The sequence below is a fragment of the Bombus fervidus genome, chromosome 3, assembly GCF_041682495.2.
Source record: "Bombus fervidus isolate BK054 chromosome 3, iyBomFerv1, whole genome shotgun sequence".
Lineage (NCBI taxonomy): Eukaryota > Metazoa > Arthropoda > Insecta > Hymenoptera > Apidae > Bombus > Bombus fervidus.
In genome coordinates, this window is record NC_091519.1 from 11,196,691 (window position 1) to 11,212,782 (window position 16,092).

Genomic DNA, 16,092 nt, shown 5'->3' on the forward strand with positions numbered 1-16,092 from the left:
TCCCAAATTACCTAAAACAGAATAGGAAATAGTGATTATACAAAAATCCCTTTCCACAATTTTATTTCCCGTCGAATGCTATAATATTTCACTAATAGTAACGTCCAGTAAATAATATCAATTAAAGTAATAAATTATTAGGAGCAACCAAGCATATATATCACTATTTACATATAAATATTACACATTTCACTAATCTGCGTTCTACTATAAAACGCTATCGACAAAATAGCGTCGAATGCCGATATAAGAAAGACTCGCTTGCATTTCCATACTTTATTTCTCTCTCTCTCTCTCTCTCTCTCTCAAATTTTTGCACTTCCGCTTTTAAACTCGCTCGGGAGACATATTGTCGAGGGAGTAACATTCGCGGTCCCATTATCCGTTTCATCCTTTACCTACAAAACGCTCTTAGTCGTTCTATCACGATTATACAAACGTATGTGCGTTTAACAAGAGACACTTAACTATTAGATTCGATCAAACAACACCGAGGCTCGTATGGAGCTTTCTATTAAAAGATTTCAATCTTAAACGTTCAAAGTAGCAACGAGTATTTACTATTCCGGTGCAATTTTAAAACATCTGCGGATCTTCCGATAATCGCTTCGTGTATGGAAGATTTTTTTGGTCATGTTTCTTTTCATTTTCTGTGGAAAACACGAACAGTATTATACCTATAATATATATAGATATACGAATTAAACGCACTTGAACGTAACACGTTATAGCTGCGCTCTTCACGATCATTTCAAGATCCGTTTGAAGAAAGATCATCTCATGATCGACGCTGTACTACAAAATCTCTGTTTAACACCTTACAAACGATTCTAAATAAATCATCTTACGTACTTAACATTTAATGTATCGTAATGGAGAAAAACATGGTGTGCATGCATATACGTGTATGTCAGTAGAGTATGATACACATTAGATCACTTGGAAAAACTCTTGATTTTCTCTGATTAAGAAGAGAACTACTAGTAATGAAAAAGCGGACAGAACATGGAAGCGATTACGAAAGTACTACTACACATATTTACACGTATTGCAGCGCTTTCTGACTTGACGATAAAAGCGGTTTACCGGTTAATAAACTTATACTTTTACTTTTTTCTTACTTTTTTTTTTGTTTTCTTTTGTCGTTTTCGTATAAACAAATCAATAGCACTTTTTTTTTTAGGCATTCTTCACATACAGATAACATCCATACTATATGCACTCGTAAATAAATTTAACAAAGACTGAAGATTAATAGGAGTATTAGGTCGCTGGATCACCACCTGCTTAAATCATGCTACAGTATGTCGTTCACTTCCAACCCAGGATCTGGCTGAGTCATGTTGTTCGCGGTGAAGTCGAACGGTTCTATGTCTTTCATCTCGTCCTCGATTTTCACCGCATTATTGCTTATATCCTCCGGAACTACCGCATTGTTGCAAACCTGATTCGCTGTGTTCATCGTATCCTCTGCTTTTATATCCTGTTTCATCATGAACGCTTGTTTCTTCGTTTTCGTCTCTCGTTTCGTGTCAGTTCTCTCCCGCTCGTACATGAAGGTCTTCCGTTTCCTTCTCATCGGTTTGCACACCTTTTTGTACAAAACGTTCATTTCTTTTATTCTGCTCGTTGGTATCGTCCAGTCCATTTCCTTGGACGTTGTGTCAGAATTACGCGTAGGATCCATTGTACTTTCGTACTCAGGTATCTCTAGTCCTAACTTTTTCATAACGCTGATCATTATTTCGTCAACATTGCCATTGATAATTAAGTCTGCCTTTTTGTCCTAAAATAATATTCTTTGTTTTTTTAATCATATTAATTTTTTACTCGAACAAGTATACTGACCACAGTATGCTATAGTAATTTACACAAATACATCCTTAAATTAGTAACAGGTTAATTATTAAAAGTTTAGAGTAAAAACTTTGATAGTAGTTTAAAGATAAAAAGTTGTCTTACATGTTTTGTGGATTGTAGATTACATATAACAAGACGTCCTCCGTATTTTTTGGTGTACAGAGGTAAATTACCGCTCGGGATAATTTGAAGTGTCGTCCCAAGACATATACTTAAATCCGCGACACTGTAAACGTATATACTTATATTAAATACATTTTTTCACAATAGCATTATCAAACAAAATAATTGTCGTAAATAATTGTTAACTAAAACCTGAGATATCAATATAGGATTTTTCAGATCAACGAATCGTTTTTCCAAATCTTTTTAATACATCAACAACTGTTAGGCGATCTTCCTTTTATCTGTTCGCAAAAAATACCAAATTTTTCACATTAAATTATATTACAAAGTACGTTCATTTTATTACAATATTCTTATCGCCTGTTTAAAAACTTTTGCACAGTGCCTTGAAATTTATCTCAGTGATATGTCACGATATAAAAAAAAATTAATATCTTTCAATTCATTAGAGGTCTTTGCCGATTTACCTAGAGTGTAAGTCAGATAAAGATAGATCACTGTCTGGCAAGTTGTGTTCCCAATCGAGGATGGTGTCGTGCATGCGTCCACGGCACGGACGACCACCAATTTGCTCAGATCTACATACAGTGTCCAGGGACTTTTTTCCTACGCTTTTAGTTGCAAAATTCCGAATAAATTGCCTAGATGAACATTAACAAATGAAAAAAATAAAGTATAATATTTTGTAAATTTGTAATTGTACAATGTAATTTTTGGGAAAAGAATACCAACCTTCCACATTTATCACATTGTTCGGTAAACATATTTCCATGCAATTCTGCAAGATACTGTCTCTGTACTCCTGATCGAAGATGTAAGCCATCAATATTTTGACTTATAATAAATTTAACTTTTTCTGGAGGAGAAATAATATTGATCAGAAATTTTCTATGAAATGAAAGTATATAATTGCTCTGTATTATCATAATTGTACTCACTAGCATCTACTAATTTTTTCAATGCCATATGTGTTTTTGTAGGAATTGCTTCGTCAAAAGAAATGTTCATTGTAGGTTTCAAACCTTTCTGCTCTAATGTCCATACTCCATTTGTACCTCTAAGAAACCACATACATAGTATATGGAAATTATTAGAAATATTCAACATATATATATATCTATATGAGTCTCTCAAAAGTCAAACTGATCAACTTTATTCTTTGTCAATTTCTCAATTTCATTATCTAAGTAGATTATTAATATTCATTGTTCAAAAAACAGATGACCTATTTTCACAATTTATCAAAGAGATAGCATGGTAATAACAATAAATTCTAAAATATATATTAAAAGATAATGTTGTATCATCATCTTTTCCTACTTTCCAATTTATGGAGTTAATTAGTAGGGCTTGTGTGTGACTCATATATGAAATATAACATAAAAGGAAACAAAACATAATTATATATATATAATAAAAATAGAATTGGACGTTAATTTCAATTAAATTATTATTTATCATAAAATTCATAATTTTTTACTTATGATAAAAAAGATATAATGTATTTAAAATATAAAAAATGGCATATGTTGTGTGTGTGTGTGTGTGTGTGTGTGTGTGTAACATGTTACATATGTGTGTTACATATAACACACACGCACATACGCACGCACACACACACACACACATACACAACATGAAGTAATATAATTACATTACGTACTATATATAGGATAAAAGAATAATTATTTATTTAAAAAATTAATTCATAACTTTTTCGCAAAATAAAAAAAAAGAAAATTGTTAGAATTATTAGCTATCATTCTATCTCTGCATTTATTTCGGAAAATTTGAGTTAATTCGATGGTTTCTGCTCGATTTCATAAGTTAATCAGCGTTTTGGGATAGATCACGGTGAGGCATTGTCGCACGCAACAATGGTGGACGCGTCGATTCGAAAGGAAATATTTCGGGCTGTTTCTTCGGCGCTTCCGTTATTCCCGCTCGATTAATTTAAAAGAATTGGCCCAGTGGCGCTTTGGAACGCATAAGCAGAGAATCGGAATTACGGGAGAGCCGATCGGGAGCTGCTCGGGGAGAGGGGATGAAAGTAGTTAGAAGTAGGGTGGGGATTCGAGCGAAAAATTACAAATGATAATCACCGAAAATCCGGAATGCCCGCAGCAGTACTGATGCCGGCGCCGGTGTGAACGACTACGTGCCGTGCCGCCTGTATCCAATCGGCTAGAAGGCCGCACTTCAGTCGCAACGCCTCAACGCTGTCGTATCTCTATAAAAAAAGGAAGGAAAGAGAAGGAAATAAAAAAAAGGCGATAGTTAAGTTTTCACACATTGGGTGGGCGAACGATTGAAAATCGTCGCGGATGGTCGACTCCCGCCAAACGGGCAATGGTGAATAAACGGTTTTTACCTCTTCCAGGCCCAGCACTCCTTTGTTTTCGTACTGCGAGAGACCGTCCGCGTAGCTGCATGACATTTTTGCTCGCGCGTTATCGCTCGACAAATTATTCGACTCCGAAAACCCTCGACTACGACGCTAACAATGGCTCGATCGTGTTTTTTATTAGACGAAAACTGGCATTTCGTGCACGATATCAACGGTTTCCCATGTGTCGGACGACACGTAAACAATTTGTAAGTTAATGACCGCGTGCTGTTATGTTTATACGCTACGAATGACGATAAGTGATAGGAAACTCGAGATCCACCGAGAACGCATTCTGTTTTATAGACTGCACTGCATGCAATGAAATGGCACTTGAACAGAAAGAAGATAATAAACGTGCAACGCATGCGCAGGATGCGCCCCAGGGAGAGGTGGCTATAGCGCTGCAGACGCTTGAGTTTCTCGCGTCCATTCAATTCATGCCGCCGACAATCAGCGCCATCTACGGCTACTCTTTGCGATTAAAATTCGTTCGCGGTAATATTTGAAACAATTAGTTGTTTAGTTGAAGAACTGTAAAGTGCGATATAAAGCGCGCGTTTTCGTTCTTCTTACCGCTTTCCTCTTACAATCGATTCACCCTGTAAAGTTTCCAGCGCTACTTTGTATCTGTGCTTTCGCTCAGCGTTTGACGTTTAAAGCATTTTGATATGAATTTTATAATAAATATTGGTACGATCCCCTATGATTTCACAAATTTTTCTATATAAATAAATTTTTATATTCTACGTGGTCTTAGATATCGTTGTGTAAAGTGAAATAAGTTAATATGTTTAAATAAAATAATAAAAGAAAGTGCCATTTTGAATATTTAGAAGTTGAACATTGAAAGTCTGGTACTCTTAGTCATTACAATTTGCACAGAATTAATAAGAGAACTTTCATATGTAGAAGTCGAGCGAAATATTATATCATAATTCATTCTTTTAACAATACTACTTGAAAAGATTCTAAGCCTAAAACAAATGACACAGTATACTCTTGTTATCCAATTTATTCATAAATCTGTAAAGATACAAAAATAATTGATCGATTAAAAAATTTTATGAAATCTCATGCATTACTTGTATTATTTATCTTAACTAAATACACGTGAAATAATATACGTCTATTTAAATACAACAGGTCACAAAAATATTCGGATACTTACCACAGACAATTTTTATAAATACATAATGTGCATTGTACGAAACTTTCTGAAATTTCATTAGCACTATAGTGAGACATAACTACCGTGAATATAATAGTAAAATTTGAAATTCGAAAGTGTACATAGAGGCTACAGCACATTTACTGCAAACATACATTTAGTAAAACATTAGTATACAGCATGAATAATAATCTCGTAAGGACACGTATAATGTACAAGTACACGTGTCTTTTTAATACTATGTAGTCGAATATTGACAGGTCAAGTGTATTAATACTAGTTCAAAACCATGATCTCTAATAAAAGTTATGTCAAGGAAATGAGAGAATCGATAAGGTTTGTTACTTGAATTTCCCGCATTTGACGCGATGGGCAAGGCTGACTGAAGAGGGTGCGCCCAATAGACAGCGCAGAGTCGTAGGATGGGAACACCGGGTTTACCATCGACTCATGGCTCAAACGGACTTCGCTCTTTGGCCACGGCATCTCACTGTGGGTTTCATATCCTAGCGAATTTTTCTACACATGGTTCGATCTGTCTCGGTCGTATAGAGAAGCATACGATTAAACAAATAAAGAGGAAGGGAAAAATGAAGGGTGTCAGGAAAAAAAGGAACAGAGCTGTTGAACAATCCGAGATATCCACATTCTGTTGACGTTCGCGTAGCTTTTCCTTTCGAGAACGCGCGTTTACGTTTTCTTGGCCCAATAGTGATATGCCAGGCGTCAAATACGACGTTGTCGTTAACGTTCATCTAGCATAACCTCAAACTCCCTGTGATTACATTATACTACGCTTCAGCGACGTCGAGGCATTAATGTCAACTGTGCCGAATGTGTAAGACAAGATTTCTAACTGGGCGACAGATGCTGCGAAATCTTCATTGCTCTTTATCGCACGTAAGTTGTAAGTATAATTTTTCTGCTTCTTTTTCCGTTGGGTCGGGTCGGGTTACACATTTGCTATTTTTCGGTACTATAGCTTGATGCTTTTGTTTTCGTTTCTCGATAGAAGCGCTTAGGCGATAGTAGTGTTCGAGGATGCGTATGTTGCACGATTAGCAAAAGCTTCTTTTTGTTTCATGTATATTCTTATGAGAAGATGAATTATCACTCTGGAAGAAAACAATATATGTATATTAGAAATTGATTAAATGATATTATAGTAACATAATAAATTATATATTACAGTATATCCTTGTTTTATATATAGGGTGTCCCTATTTTTTCCCGTAAAATGACACCAGCATATTCTAAGAGTAAAAATAAGAGAAAAATGTTATATAAACATAGGCTTAAAAATGCTTTCTTAAAAAATTATAACAAAAATACGAAACAGTTACGGCTTTCATCATCGATACACTATAAGAATAGATTTGCGAAATGTATTTACTTAGGTTAGTTGCATTTCAAATTCAGTTCTTATAAATACAGCATTGACAGCTGTCATTAAAATGGAACTACATAAATCATCAATTTATTCATATAGTCCATTGAACGAAAACTAGTCTGTTGTTATTTTGAATCTTTGTTATAATTTTTTAATAAAGCATATTTGAATCTATGTTTATATAACATTTTTCTCTTATTTTTAATCGTAGAATATGATACCATTTTGCGAAAAGAAGTAGAAACATCCTGCATATTCTCATAACAAGAAAGTTAGCTTCCTGAATATATTAAACGATTTACTTAGAAATTTATATTTAGAAGTAATGCGTATATTAATATTGTATAAATTTGACAATTATAATAGAAATATTTAATAATTATATCATATATATTATATTAAAAACGATGTATATTAAAAAGATATTTGTCTAGAAATAAAAATTTCGAACATTAAGATTATTTATAAAAATATTTAAACTTGCGAAACTGATAAGGGAAACTGTGAATGTATATTGTTTCATAAATTATCTATCTAATTGTTGAGACCCGGGGTGTGTAACAAGTAACAAGTTTCCCCATGACTTATTAATGAAGCATGTAAAGCAACCAGCTTTGTAATGTTTCCTTTGTTTCGAGGAAACAGAGATGAGGATCTTTAGGAAACAAGACGTGTTTATATTATAATATTATTTTACAATACAATAAGTTTCAAACGTTTTCGGAATATTAGAAGTGAAGGTTCTGGAATGTTGATTTTTTCAAAGCACTTTCTAAACGCTGCGTAATTTAGCACGGTTCACAGTAATATGGTGTTTAAATTTTTTCACAAAAGTATTTGTAGTAATTTTTGTTATGATCTCTAAAAGTTACAAATAATTAATAACTTATAAAAAATTAATTAAAACGTTGGTAATATGAATTTTATTTACTCAACATAAAATTGTTCTGTATTTAAAATAAAAAATTTATGTAATTAAAATAGTAAAGTCAATATAATAATTGTTTGCATTTATTATGATATCATAAGTGCAGAATTATTAATTTTTAAGTTGGAAATCATGTAATGAAAGCTAATCTGGAGTGAAAGGTTATCACACGTTATAAGTTACCCTTAACAATAATCATTTGCATTAAAATTCTTCGAAACAATGAAGTATGTAATACATACATCACACACATACGCGCGCGCGCACACACACAATGTAGTATATATGTGTGTATATATTACTGTGCGTGTGTACATTACTTTAAAAATATATATATATATAATATAATATATATATATATCACTTTTTCACATGTACAAAATTATGTTTATCACAATTGACTTATTAATATTGATTGATATATATTACTGTATTGATCTCGTTAAATACGAACATTAATAGCCAAAGAATGGAATTTATATGTGACAAATTTTTTTGTACTTACACAAATATTTATGTATCGATTAAATAAGTTGTGACGCAATTGCTATGTTCTTTCCTATGCAGCGGAGTGTCCCATATAGTTTTCAAGATCTAATGATCTAAGATGTCTATGAAGTAATGAAAGCTACCAGGCTTGTTTTTATATTTTCCATATAAAAGAGATAAAAAAATTATTTTGAGTGCATCGAAAATACACTGATTTTATATGAAAAAATAATGTAGAACCTGAACAAGATGTTTTAGGCTTTGAGGATCGTTGAACACTGCCACGTCGGCCGAGTGGCCGATATATCCATGCGATAAGCGCTGTAATCTTTTGATAAATAACCGGTGTCACCAACTATTATTCCTGCATTACAGAAAGCAATTCATTAAAGAACGTTAGTTTTAGAAACCGGACAAGAATGTCGACAGAAGAGTTTCGAAAATTTTGAACTGGAAAAAATGACTTCCAAAGGGGAGAATACTTTTTATCTATAAAAACAAATAATTGTCGTTATTATCTTTTTATAAAATTTTATATAGTTCAATGATAAAATAATATGTAATAATCTTTACATTGCATACCAAATACTTGGAAATGTATATTTTTTGAAGTAATTATTGAATGATAAAGGGATGTAAATAAACCGAATGGGGACGTTACTGGGTTGAAGTTCCGAAAGGCCCTCGGTAACCTATCGACTCGAAATTTGATGGCGGTGATGGACCCTAAATATAAAATATTAGACATTTTTTAGACATTTAGAAATTTATACATTGAATTCTGTCTATACAGATGTTATTAATACAACCGTTTTCGTTTAGTCATCGCCGTTATCTCTTAAGTAAGCGACGATACAGCGGCAATATCCCTCAGTATCTATAGGGTGTTTCACGTAAAATAGATTATTGTAACCTCGGCCGCCCAAAGGATGTTTTATATTTTATTTAATTATTCTCTAAAGTGTTTAAGCTATTAAATGCTGGATTAACTTTAATATTAACTTAAGCCAGCTTGAAAACTAAAGCGGAGTAGCGAGATATTTTGCGTATAACTCGAAAACTAAGGCCAACTATTGGTTGCCTGTATAGGAAAAGGTCGTTCAAAATATAAAATTTCTCAACATATTTTGAAATCACCGAAATTGGCAAAGTAGCCTTTCGACAAGGAAAATATATAGCCTAGTCCTAACCGATATTACTCGTACTTTTCTATCTCCATCCGGACAGTATCCGGTACGGTATCCAAAATTACACTAAGTAAAGTGTAACCCAATATATTTCGGTAAAAAGAAGTGACCGGGTTGTAGGTGGAACACCCCATAGATACTAAAGCCAATATCGCTATTGCATCATCGGCTGCTTGACAGTTGACGGCGATGACGACGTTATTTCAGTAATGACGCTTGCATTAGTAACATCAGTATAGACAGAATTTAATGTACAGTACTGCAAGTCCTGTATCAATACCTCGGAAATATATCAATAAATAAATATCTAAAACTAACATTTTATATTTGGGGCTCACACTCCCCTACTTCCTTTCATCAAGCCCCCTCAATATTGAACGTCTATCGGCCACCGGGGCCTTTCGAAACTAAAATTAATCTATACGTTTTTAAACAAATGCTATAACCTCGGAGAAGCTACATTTGAAACATAGACTTTTAAACTGCTCAAGGTTATGGGAGGATGGAAATTATTCAAGCGGATAATACCTAACTCGTCTATACCTTCCTGTGCATTATTAACAGAACAAATACAAGATGTGCCAAATGTTTTTAAGTGAGATTATGGTTATACAGACATATATGAGATATCTCCGTCCTTAAACTGTATAAAAATTAAATTGTCTACAGATGCAACGAGCAGAACATAATTATACGTTACACACGTTACACATAGCAAATAATTGGCACATTTTTATCTATAATAATCTCAAGTATCGGTTATCACTGATACGGTATTATACAGGATCACCAACTTATCTACAAAAATAAATAAACATGTATTTTATATATATATATTATATGTATGTATGTATGTATGTATAGCTAGTTATAACATTTCCTGTGGAAGATGAAAGATAGTGTATGGACGTGAGCACCGTGTCAGTCATCCGTAGGAGATACTACATGTATATACATGTGCATTTAAATCGTTCACTTATAATTCATCTGGTATGCACTTTCATTTAGTTTTATTATAGTTTCGTCTCCTTCAAGTGTTCAACTGGCCGCAAACTCTTTTGCCATTTATCAGTGAATGTTATTAGCGATCTAAGTTTGACGTTAGTTCAAGGTATACCTAAAATATCGATAATTGGCTGTCTTTCATCCAACTGGACACATACCAACTCAAATGTGTACGCGTTTCAACATTGATTCTTGTTGAATTGATATTTAGGTATTGATATTTAATTTATCAACCTCCGGAAAATTAAACAATCTTATCATTTTGTATTATCGCTACTTGTATTGTAATATTCAAGAAATTATCGACTGTTAAAAGTATATGTGATGGCACTCGACAGTAAAATACCACCAGTATTCAGTAGTGTCGGACGACGGCAGCGCAGTGGTTAGCGCCTAAGGTTGCAAACGTTCGGGATCCGGGTTTAAATTCCGGCGACCGGAGTCCGATTTTTCTTCCGCGGCATCAAAAATAAGAAGAAAATACAGCAGTACCCCAGCAGCGACATCTACCCCACGCAGCAGAACCTGTCTCATCCCTACACACTAGTAGCAGTAGCACACTATCACCACACTAGGTATACCGACTACTACAAATAATACCACCTCATATATGAACAAGATGAAATACAATATCGCAGATTATAGCAGTGAGTTGTGATGTACATGTTCTTTACAAACAAAATCATTATTGTATATACTCCTCAACTTATATGCAGCTTGAACCGTCCACTTCAGGAGTTAACGAATTTTTCCCTTATTATCTATGAAACAAATATTATAGAGCATATAATTATGTTTATATAAAATATAAAACTATATGTAACAACTAATATTATGTACAAGATGTTTCAGAAATATATAGTTAGAGACTCTATAGCGTTAACTTGTTCTACTGTATCGTTTGTAACAGAAGAAAACGTTGGTAGTGTTCATAATTCTACGCGTGGCAACTACAGCGGCTTCGAGAAGTACTTACATTTACTATAACATTTACATATTAATTGTTTAATTCTATGTATGATTAGGAAAATTTTGTACTATGAAAATAAAGTGTATAGAACCGGATAAAAAAACGCTTCATTGAAAATTTTGAGAAAAAGTGCTTACATCTTGAAAAGGAAGAGTTTCCTGACCTATAGACTTTTCTTGAAATGTGGAGAAAGTACGATACCAAAGTTTGTTCACCTATTTACGAAACACTCTGTATCAAAATAAAGAATAAAATCTAACACAAATGTTTGTCTTTTTCAGCCGGACTTAGACGTGTATGATGTAAGGGACTCGTTAGTATGCTGGATAAGCGGCGACTCCATGCCTCCGGTACGTCGCCTTACACTTTGATTTTCGTGGTCGCCTTGGCACTGACTGGATGCTTCTCCTTCTGGCTTCACATCGACAGCTCCGGTTCACCGACGCCGTACAGCAGCGGCGCGTCGGCACCGGGATATCTGCTAATCCTTCCCGGAAACGTGACGCTCTCCCCGCAGCCGTATTTACTGCACGAACTTTCGTTCGGTGACAAATCCACCTTGATCGACATAAAGGACTTCCGGTTCACGATCAACAATGACCCGTGCAACCGGACGCACCCGTTGCTGCTGATGCTGGTTCATTCGGCTCCCGAAAACTTTGTTAAGAGAAACGTGGTCAGGGAGACATGGGGCCAGCAATCTCCGGAGGTGGCGCTCCTCTTCTTCGTCGGCTCGTCTGATGAATATCAGACGATGCTGGAAGAGGAGAATAGAAAATTCAAAGATTTGATACAAGGCAACTTTCTCGATGCCTACAGAAACATGACTTACAAGCATGTGATGGCATTGAAGTGGGCTACGTATCATTGTCCAAGTAAGTTTTTGTGAGATATTTTGAATAATTCTGTAATCCATTAAATATAGCAGAATTCTTTTCTTTTATTGTCATGATATTTCGTTAATTCTTTCATAGTCGATGATAAACGTATGTTTATTATCAGGTATTCTTAAGAAAGATTTCTTAATATTATCAAATATGTCTAGAACTTGCAATATCTTCAAACAATGATGGAATTCCAAGATTATTTTGAATATTATTTCAGTAGAAGAAAGAACTGCTATGGACAAATCTATAATTGTAAATTTCTGTGATAAATGTGAATTTATTACGAAAATATATTCTTTATAAATATGAAGTTTCTGAAAGATGTTCCTTTTCTTTACCGTTTCAGGTGCCAAATATATATTAAAATTAGACGATGATGTTTTTGTTCATATACCTGCCATGTTGGATTTCTTGACTCGTGATCTATCGCCATGGGGAGCCAGACGATTGATCCTATGCGATCTTCTACCCACGGGTACCGTGAAGAGATCCTGGCGTTCCAAGTGGAGAGTCTCCCCTCAAGAATATCCTGGCAGACACTATCCTGCGTATTGTGCCGGATGGGCTATACTCTATTCTCCTGATAGCGTATTTCTTTTGTATCGTGAGGCACAGAAAGAGCCATATTTCTGGATCGACGATGTTCATATTACCGGGACGTTAGCTAGGAAAGTAAATTTAACACAAACCTCTGTGCATTACTTGGTGCTAACTAACGAGAATATGCAGGACCTTCTATCAAATCCAAATTCTCGTAGGGAGTTTCTGTTCGGACCTCCAAACCTCACTGAAAACGAGATAAGAGCCTTACAGAGTTTGGTCACTAAACCACGGCCTAGCAGCGAAAGCCTAGTAAACTGAAACATTTCGAATGAACGAAAGACATTTATGCATCTGTGATCATTTTTATTCTCAAGATAATTTTTCAGACGAAAAAGCCTCATCGCGATTTTAAATTCTTTCTTTTACCTATCCCCAGTAACCTTTAGATATAAACAAAGGTTAAAAATTAATTCTCAAACGAAATATTTCGATAATTAAATTTTATTAACTATAAGGCAGATGCATAAATCTTTTTCTTATTTAATACGACAAAAAAATTCTCCGGTACTTGATATTTTGCACACTTTTCATACATTTCCATTCTCTACGGATATAATTCTCTTCGTGAGTGTTCAATTTTTTGCACAGTATTTTTACAGTATTATACTTCGTTGCAAGGGAAATTTTTTCTAAATATCGAATCGCATATTTCGGAATAATATAATATTTTTTTATCGTGGTTGGCTTTTCCATAATGATGTTATAAAAGTAATATAATTTCTTTCGTAATTTTATATCTGTGTGACGGCTATTTTACGGCTATATTACGTAATCAACGTTTCAATGAAATTCTTAAAAACGTTTCTGATTTGATGAAGTGCATCACAATCAACGCACAATGATTTGTATATTCCTTGTTTGGTGATGTATATTCGACTAATTTACTTATTATTGAATAATCTGTTTTGAAAAATTCATCGTAAAAATGATCAAGCGATGCATATCATATTAACATCGCATAATGAAATTTTCCTCTTTGTGAATCAATTGATGCAAAAACAAATGTATTATAATCCCAAGATTATAGGGCCAGAAAACGATCAAGAAATAAAAACAAATTTATAGATATTCAATTCAAAATTTAAGATATCAAATTGTTATATAAAATCTGATTATATGAAATGAGATTATTAGGTACCAATAAGTATAACCCCAAATCAAGGGTCCATTCGCGAGTTAGGAGGGCTTAAAAACTGGAAATTCTTGTTCTTGTAACGCGAATCGTTTATCTGACGATTCGAATAAAATTCTAATTCTCAGCTCCTTGAATGATTAGCGAAAACATGGATTTTGAACCTACACGCACCTTTCTTTCTATCAATTTTCATATTTATCGATGATGCAATATACCTCAATATAGGTATGTACACACACACTTACACATATGTTATGATTATATTCAGTTGGTTTGCTAGGAGAGTAATACAAATGAAAATATTATATTTTTCAAGCAATATGTTTGATATAAAAAGTTTCCAATTAAAAATTGCAATTGACAATAATATATTTTCAGGAATTGTATTTGATATAGGTTTCAAATTGGAAATTATTAATTACTTGACTATTTAACAATGAAATCGTTTTATAATTAACAGCAGGGTTTGGAATCTTGTTCATTTATTAGCTTAATCTTCAAATCTGTAGTTTTGGTATTTCCTAAATTCAATTTTGGGCTAAGTTCAACTAATTAGTTATGCTCGTGTGTAGCTATTTCTTCTAGTTTCATCACCCTGGACGTTTTGCCAGCTAAGTTCTCTTGTTTTGGCTACTGATTCTCTATATTGCATTTGAAATACTCTGAGTTTGTGTAATGTTGCATTATCTCAAGTTCACATTCTGTCTTTTGCAACGTTGAGCTCATCTCATTGTTAGTACCAAATTGTATAGTACACAATTCTGTAATTTTAGCAGTTTGTGCTTCTATATGTTTATACAATTGTGCAACTTTTTCCTTTCCTGCATTCTTCCATTTACGTTTAGCACCTATAGATAATAAATTACAAGAAAGGTTTTATGTTCTGGGTATATATTATTTGTGTATATTATTTACTACTAGAAAAAGGATTAAAGTATTATTTTAAAGTATGATATTATTCTTATTAAATAGTATATTTTCATCTTAATAAATAAATTTCTTCTATAGAACTAATTTTTTCATTTTAGAAGTAACAATTTTTTAAGTATATCAACCTTCTGGCAAACCGACGATATACATATTTAAATCTCGATTGTTCTGTCGTTTTCTCTCTTTGTTTCAATCTAGAATACAACGAATACGATTTGCAAAAGAAGTGCATGAATTTCTCTGTAAAATGGCGAGAGAGAGAGAGAGAGAGAGAGAGAGAAAGAGAAAGAGAGAGAGAGAATATATGTGTTAAACAGTAACAATTAATATAATACGCTTCACTGTTGCTGCAATGGAGATCTGTAAATTCTGAATTGTTCTGTATACACTTATAGATATACGTACAAAATGTTGGTGACTATTAGTTAGCAAAGAATCATGTCTATTATTCTCTGATGTGGATTAAACAATCTTTTTCTTATTTATTTAATTTATATTAACTATAGCAGCATTTTTGTCACATTATGTAGAAAAACCGAGCATTTTTTCATTGTATATTATCGAACGTGTTTATATAGTAATGGAGTAAAATACTTATAATTTCAATAAACTACGGATTGTTTCAATTGTACGCTATCTGTAACCCCAAAAATAATTTTATTCGCTTTTTCAGACGTGGAATTGTTTCGAATATTAACTTATATGTGACGAAAAATACGAATTAATTTGAACATAATTTGATATTTCGAATTTTTCTAAAAAAATTCAATCTTGTAGTTTTGAGCCTTCAAGGATTTCATAAGCCTCGAAAGTTTTAATAATTTTAAAAACTTATGCATACGTATCATGGAACTGCGGATTTTCATGCAAGTTCATATTTTTATTAACATAAGTACGGAAATGTAATCTACGTAAAAATTTATTTCATCTATTAAATATTATAACAAGTACTTCACTTTGAATGTTCTTTATGTTTTTGCATATTACGTGCATTTTATACATTTTTGTAATTTAAAATTTCACAT

The 16,092-nt window shown here is 33.3% G+C and overlaps 2 protein-coding genes and 1 long non-coding RNA gene across 5 annotated transcripts; 2 read left to right on the forward strand and 1 right to left on the reverse strand.

Moving 5' to 3' along the window:
- Nucleotides 1-46: 46 nt before the first annotated feature.
- Nucleotides 47-9,147, reverse strand: Sirt6 (sirtuin 6). 2 transcript variants are annotated; one of them, XM_072000003.1, is made up of 7 exons: nucleotides 8,367-9,147; nucleotides 4,089-4,216; nucleotides 2,925-3,043; nucleotides 2,719-2,842; nucleotides 2,454-2,627; nucleotides 1,963-2,086; nucleotides 47-1,786 (listed from the first exon to the last, which is right to left on the reverse strand). In XM_072000003.1, exons 3-7 carry the CDS (start codon nucleotides 2,992-2,994, stop codon nucleotides 1,298-1,300), a joined length of 981 nt encoding a protein of 326 aa, XP_071856104.1. In that variant the 5' UTR covers nucleotides 2,995-3,043; nucleotides 4,089-4,216; nucleotides 8,367-9,147; the 3' UTR covers nucleotides 47-1,297. The 2 variants fall into 2 exon arrangements, with proteins under 2 accessions (XP_071856104.1, XP_071856103.1); XM_072000002.1 differs by lacking the exon at nucleotides 8,367-9,147 and adding an exon at nucleotides 4,358-4,499.
- Nucleotides 4,127-5,449, forward strand: LOC139985520 (uncharacterized). The gene is made up of 2 exons (XR_011799428.1): nucleotides 4,127-4,262; nucleotides 4,367-5,449. It is a non-coding gene; the product is annotated as an uncharacterized lncRNA (long non-coding RNA).
- On the forward strand, nucleotides 5,746-15,693 carry LOC139985519 (beta-1,3-galactosyltransferase 5). Of its 2 annotated transcripts, none has more exons than XM_072000004.1 (3): nucleotides 5,746-6,450; nucleotides 11,794-12,387; nucleotides 12,746-15,693. In XM_072000004.1, exons 2-3 carry the CDS (start codon nucleotides 11,832-11,834, stop codon nucleotides 13,258-13,260), a joined length of 1,071 nt encoding a protein of 356 aa, XP_071856105.1. In that variant the 5' UTR covers nucleotides 5,746-6,450; nucleotides 11,794-11,831; the 3' UTR covers nucleotides 13,261-15,693. The 2 variants fall into 2 exon arrangements, with proteins under 2 accessions (XP_071856105.1, XP_071856106.1); XM_072000005.1 differs by having other exon boundaries at nucleotides 5,746-6,443.
- The last annotated feature ends 399 nt before the right edge of the window (nucleotides 15,694-16,092 follow it).